The sequence below is a fragment of the Eriocheir sinensis genome, chromosome 61 (assembly GCF_024679095.1).
Source record: "Eriocheir sinensis breed Jianghai 21 chromosome 61, ASM2467909v1, whole genome shotgun sequence".
NCBI classification, from domain to species: Eukaryota; Metazoa; Arthropoda; class Malacostraca; order Decapoda; family Varunidae; genus Eriocheir; species Eriocheir sinensis.
Genome location: NC_066569.1, coordinates 10,079,187 through 10,086,589, shown reverse-complemented (window position 1 = coordinate 10,086,589; position 7,403 = coordinate 10,079,187). Strand labels below are relative to the sequence as shown.

Here is a 7,403-nt window from a genome sequence, read left to right as displayed (position 1 = left end):
GTGCCATAGCAATTGCCAAAAAGCACCAATGATTAACCATTTTAACGATAACGATATATATGAAGGCAGTAATTGGAGTTGAGGAGGCAGTTTTAGGGTCGGAAATCGGGAAACATAGGAGGCTGAGTACGACAATCTCAGAGCCTCGTATATACCGGTTTTTGTGCCATAGCAATTGCCAGAAAGCACTAATAATTAACCATTTTAACGATAACGATATATATGAAGGCAGTAATTGGGGTCGAGGAGGCAGTTTTAGGGTCGGAAATCGGGAAACATTGGAGGCTGAGTACGACAATCTGGCACCGTTGGGGCCTCAGAGTCTCGGAGCTCAGTCGACCTTCCACTTCCAGGCAGAACTGACATATAGATTATTCAAACCCCTCTAAACCCTCCTCATAGTTCACTAGACAACATGGACAACAGCATAAGACTACATAGAAACTAATTGCGTGGATACTAGAATAACGCCCTTGCAATGCTCTTACAGCGAGACAGTTTTCCGAAAGCTGGACTGGCGGAGGGAAAGGCGCGGGAAGGAAGGGCTGCCAGACGTAACCATTGACTAACCACACCTTGCAGCCCTTCCCTCCAACCCTGGGTCTTCTCCACCTCCCGGGGCATTCCCAGCTCAAGGGCGGGTGTTTAGCCCAGTCTGCCCTTACCGCCTGGGCCACGGAGGTCCCAGAGGCCGACTTCTCAACATATCGCGGCTCACACACCCACGTTTGATAGGGCTTTCGTAGGGGTTGTGGGCAATGCCGTAGTTTTAAGAGCTAAGGGATAGTTTGATAAGGCTTCTGCACCCTGCACGTGAAAATAAAAACACTCATGAAAACGCGACTACTCTCCGTAATTTGTGGCCTTCGAATTATTTGGTGAGAGCGTCTGATCATAGGAGCCCGGCTTTTTTTTTTTTTTTTTTACATCAAAGAACACGGCTCAAGGTCAACAAAAAGAGTACACACACACAAAAAAAAAGCCCCCTGCTGCCTTTAATGTTTCTATCCATCCCGGCGTCTTCCCTGCATTCACTACCCACCTAAAACCTATCGCTATATACGATGATATTTCCCAACAACTATAACACAGATAAAACTAAGAACATCCAAGTGGTAGTTAAAGAGTTAATGAGTCACTATCACACTACCATCATTATCATATCAGTGTTCTTCCAATATTCTCCAGGATGCAAGTGTTATGGGCGGCCAGACTGCGCTAACAGGATTGGCAGATATCCAACACCTCTCGTCTGCTTCTCTAAAAATGCTGTGAGGTAAAGTTCTGCTATATTACATTCAGGTAATTCAAACAGTTTTATATGACAACGTAGCAGACAAGAACGCATTGCTCACTTTGCTCTATTTCTTACAGAACAAAACCCCTCTGCTGCAAACCTGACCTGATGGGGTAGACGGTGGCTGAGTGGTAGCGTGCTGGGCCCACATTCACCGCGTGATGGACGACGCGGGTTCGAATCCCCACGCTACCACCTCGGATTTTTCAGTCACCGCCGAGTGGCTTAAAACTACCCACATGCTGTCCTGAAGACCACCCATCAACCCGGACTCTAGAGGAAACCGTCCAAGTGAATCAAGGAGCTCCTGAGGGAAGGAACTTTTGAGCTTATGTTGTCACCATATTTATTGGAAATCAAATATACTCTTTACATGTTTCCAAGACATTAAAAAGTCCTTTGTCACTCTGAAGGAAGAGTCTCAACATACGAACAATAAAACATCAATCTCCGTTATTCTGATCGCTGACTGAATGAAGATCTGGTTGACTGGGTGACTGACTTAGCAAATGACTAAACAGAACTCAAGAATGTGGGTCAGGGAAGAGAATGAGGTGGTAGACTGACTGGCTGACTGACTAACTGACTGACTGGTTGCATACACCCTACACTGGAATGTGGTTAGGGAAGAGAGACTGACTGACTGACTGGATATCTAACTGAGTGTCTGTTTAACTGCCTGACTGACTGGCTGGCTGGCTACATACACCCTACACTGGAATGTGGTTAGGGAAGATAGACTGATTGACTGACTGGATATCTAACTGAGTGTCTGTTTAACTGCCTGACTGACTGCCTGGCTACATACACCTACACTGGAATGTGGTTAGGGAAGATAGACTGATTGACTGACTGGATATCTAACTAACTGAGTGTCTGTTTAACTGCCTGACTGACTGGCTGGCTGGTTACATACACCTTACACTGGAATGTGGTCAGGAAAGGTAGACTGATTGACTGACTGGATATCTAACTGAGTGTCTGTTTAACTGCCTGACTGACTGGCTGGCTACATACACCTTAAACTGGAATGTGGTTAGGGAAGATAGACTGATTGACTGACTAAATATATGACTAACTGAGTGTCTGTTTAACTGCCTGACTGACTGACAATCTACACACCAGCCAAGAATTTGAGTGTGGGGTGCAGAAGGAAAGACTGGCTGGCAGACTGACTGGGTGCCTGAATGACTGACTAACGACTGACCGCGGTGCAAAGGAGAAAAATAAACCGTAAGGAGATACAGTCGACTTACAAAGAAAAGGAAAAGAACATGAAATTAATAACAAACCAAAATAAAAAAAGAAAAATTAAAAAGAAAAGAAAAATATAAGGATGAGATACAGACAACTTACTAAGAAAAAAAAAAATGAAATACTTAAAAAACAAAAGAACAAAACTAGCTATGTAGACCTAGTGTTAGGGAGCATGAACAGCTAGGATGAGCATATCTCCACCACCTTCTCCATAGCCAGCGCCTCTTCCAGCAGCTCCCTCCGTGTCACCCTGCATAAGGCCGCCAGCACCTCCACCACACCCCTGTAGCTCCGTGGCAGGGCGCTCCACACCCCCTGCCACCTGCCCTTGCTAACGTCCGGCCCCTGCCACACCCTGTAAGCTGGCACGGGGACGAGGAGCATGTGGCTGAGGGCTGTGGCTGATGTGCCCTCTTGAAGTAGCCTATCCAGAGACTCATGGGCTAGGACAGAGGAGGAGGAGGAAGAGGAGGAGGATGAGGATGAGGATGAGGATGATGAGGAGGAGGAAGAGAGCTTGCTAGTGGATGTGTGTGAGGTGGATGTTGAGGTGGAACTGATTTCTACATCCACACAAGTCATATATTTGTCTTCTAAAGGGTGTGAGGTAGAACCCTCCTCCATATCTCTTGCTTCATGCCCTGGTCCTTTCCTGCTCTTCAAAGCATAGCAATCTTTTCCACGGAAGGTCATGAGGCTTTTTCTTTCTCCTAGGTCCTTGCATGTACCTCCTGAAAGGCTGGAAGAAGTAAGCAAGGCAGACTTCACCCAGGCTGTCACATAGGAAGTTTTGTCAATGGGATGTGAGGCACGGGAGGCTGCATCTGTTTCCTGCCTCTTTGTGACTTCAGCACCACCACCACAAACACCCTTACGATGACCCTCCTTACTTTTGTGTGTTCCTACTGCAGTGGCGTGAGTGTTCATTCCCTGGTTGTGAGCATGTCTTCTGTTCCTTCCTTGGTCCTGCATTTTGTCCTCTTGCTGTAAGGAGTCTAGTGAGTGGGGAAGAGGGAACAATTTGATCTGTGACCGCCCTCTTTGTCCTCTCTTTAGTTCTGAGGAGTCTTGTGTGGAGTGAGACTGAGAGGGTAAGGTCTGTGATACCCCTCGTCTTCTCTCTAGCTTCAAGGAGTTTTGTGAGGAAGGGTGAGGGGATAATCTCTTCTGCAACTCTCCTTCTTGTCTTCTCTCTAACTCTGAAGGGTCTTGAGAGGAGTGAGGGGATGCTCTGATCTGTGACATGCCCCGTTTTTCTAGCTTTGAGGAAACTTGTGAATATAGGGAGTGAGACTGCGCACTCCTCTTTCTCTCCACTACATTTGTTTTCCTCCTTTCTTCTCCCTGCCGCCTCATGCCTTCATTCCTCTTTGCCTCCATCTGATATGAATTCACCTTCTCATTCCTCTCTGTCCCCGACTTGCATGCATTCCTCCTTCCCCGTCCCTGGTACCTCATTCCCTCCCTTGGCTTGGCGGGGCGAGGGCAGAGGGAGTGCGGGTACTTGACAGCTCTGAGGCGAATGCTTGAGCCTTGTTCCCTCAGCTGGTGTTGTATGAGGTGCAGGCGGTGGGGCCAGAACAGCTGTGTTGAGGCAAAGGTGGTCTGTAGCAGCTGCCTTGCCCTCTGGGGGTGAGAGAGAGGGGCTAAGCCATACAGTATTGTACTTATCCAAAAGCAAATTTCCTGTAGTTCAATTGGAGTATGTATAAAGTAACAGCTGACTTATTTGCATCAGATTCATTTGCAACTCAACATTATCTGCTTGAAGACTAGGATCTGAAGACCTGTTATAGCACCCTCATAAGGAGTGGTTGTCAGGGAAAGGATCCACATTAAGACTGGGATAAACAAAACTATCAGAATATTTGCATAACCTAACAGTTAAGTGAGGATGATGATATGTAAAGCCATCACAAATTCATGCCATCACAAATTCATGCCATCACAAATTCATGCCATCACAAATTCATGCCATCACAAATTCATGCTATCACAAATTCATGCCATCACAAATTCATGCCATCACAAATTCATGCTTTCACAAATTCATGCTATCACAAATTCATGCCATCACAAATTCATGCCATCACAAATTCATGCCATCACAAATTCATGCCATCACAAATTCATGCCATCACAAATTCATGCCATCACAAATTCATGCTATCACAAATTCATGCCATCACAAATTCATGCCATCACAAATTCATGCCATCACAAATTCATGCCATCACAAATTCATGCCATCACAAATTCATGCCATCACAAATTCATGCCATCACAAATTCATGCCATCACAACCATGCCATCACAAATTCATCCCATCACAAATTCATGCCATCACAAATTCATGCCATCACAAATTCATGCCATCACAAATTCATGCCATCACAAATTCATGCCATCACAAATTCATGCCATCACAAATTCATGCCATCACAAATTCATGCCATCACAAATTCATGCCATCACAAATTCATGCCATCACAAATTCATGCCATCACAAATTCATGCCATCACAAATTCATGCTTTCACAAATTCATGCCATCACAAATTCATGCTATCACAAATTCATGCCATCACAAATTCATGCCATCACAAATTCATGCTATCACAAATTCATGCCATCACAAATTCATGCCATCACAAATTCATGCCATCACAAATTCATGCTATCACAAATTCATGCTTTCACAAATTCATGCCATCACAAATTCATGCCATCACAAATTCATGCCATCACAAATTCATGCCATCACAAATTCATGCCATCACAAATTCATGCCATCACAAATTCATGCCATCACAAATTCATGCCATCACAAATTCATGCTATCACAAATTCATGCCATCACAAATTCATGCCATCACAAATTCATGCCATCACAAATTCATGCCATCACAAATTCATGCTATCACAAATTCATGCCATCACAAATTCATGCCATCACAAATTCATGCCATCACAAATTCATGCTTTCACAAATTCATGCCATCACAAATTCATGCTATCACAAATTCATGCTTTCACAAATTCATGCTTTCACAAATTCATGCTTTCACAAATTCATGCTTTCACAAATTCATGCCATCACAAATTCATGCCATCACAAATTCATGCTTTCACAAATTCATGCCATCACAAATTCATGCCATCACAAATTCATGCCATCACAAATTCATGCCATCACAAATTCATGCCATCACAAATTCATGCCATCACAAATTCATGCCATCACAAATTCATGCCATCACAAATTCATGCTTTCACAAATTCATGCCATCACAAATTCATGCCATCACAAATTCATGCCATCACAAATTCATGCCATCACAAATTCATGCTTTCACAAATTCATGCCATCACAAATTCATGCCATCACAAATTCATGCCATCACAAATTCATGCTTTCACAAATTCATGCCATCACAAATTCATGCCATCACAAATTCATGCCATCACAAATTCATGCCATCACAAATTCATGCCATCACAAATTCATGCCATCACAAATTCATGCTTTCACAAATTCATGCCATCACAAATTCATGCCATCACAAATTCATGCCATCACAAATTCATGCCATCACAAATTCATGCCATCACAAATTCATGCTTTCACAAATTCATGCTTTCACAAATTCATGCCATCACAAATTCATGCCATCACAAATTCATGCCATCACAAATTCATGCCATCACAAATTCATGCTTTCACAAATTCATGCTTTCACAACCATGCCATCACAAATTCATGCCATCACAACCATGCCATCACAACCATGCCATCACAAATTCATGCTTTCACAAATTCATGCCATCACAACCATGCTATCACAAATTCCATGCTTTCACAAATTCATGCCATCACAAATTCATGCTATCACAACCATGCCATCACAACCATGCTTTCACAAATTCATGCCATCACAAATTCATGCCATCACAAATTCATGCTATCACAAATTCATGCCATCACAAATTCATGCCATCACAAATTCATGCTATCACAAATTCATGCCATCACAAATTCATGCCATCACAAATTCATGCTTTCACAAATTCATGCTTTCACAAATTCATGCTATCACAAATTCATGCCATCACAAATTCATGCTTTCACAACCATGCCATCACAACCATGCTTTCACAAATTCATGCCATCACAACCATGCCATCACAAATTCATGCTATCACAAATTCATGCTTTCACAAATTCATGCCATCACAAATTCATGCCATCACAACCATTCACAACCATGCTTTCACAAATTCATGCTTTCACAACCATGCTTTCACAAATTCATGCCATCACAAATTCATGCCATCACAAATTCATGCCATCACAAATTCATGCCATCACAAATTCATGCTTTCACAACCATGCCATCACAAATTCATGCCATCACAACCATGCCATCACAAATTCATGCCATCACAAATTCATATCACAAATTCATGCCATCACAAATTCATGCTTTCACAAATTCATGCCATCACAAATTCATGCCATCACAAATTCATGCCATCACAAATTCATGCCATCACAAATTCATGCTATCACAACCATGCCATCACAACCATGCTTTCACAAATTCATGCCATCACAACCATGCTTTCACAAATTCATGCTATCACAAATTCATGCCATCACAAATTCATGCTATCACAAATTCATGCCATCACAACCATGCCATCACAAATTCATGCTATCACAAATTCATGCCATCACAAATTCATGCCATCACAAATTCATGCCATCACAAATTCATGCCATCACAAATTCATGCCATCACAAATTCATGCTATCACAAATTCATGCCATCACAAATTCATGCCAGCAC

At 42.9% G+C, this 7,403-nt stretch overlaps 1 protein-coding gene across 2 annotated transcripts in view; it reads right to left on the bottom strand.

Moving 5' to 3' along the window:
• The window catches only part of LOC126986426 (uncharacterized), a 55,500-nt gene that overhangs the window by 32,879 nt on the left and 15,218 nt on the right, over nucleotides 1-7,403 (bottom strand). For both annotated transcript variants that reach the window (XM_050842577.1, XM_050842578.1), the window contains one exon: nucleotides 3,445-4,180. In XM_050842577.1, coding sequence (XP_050698534.1) covers nucleotides 3,445-4,180 — 736 coding nt within the window. The remainder of the gene's footprint in view (nucleotides 1-3,444; nucleotides 4,181-7,403) is intronic.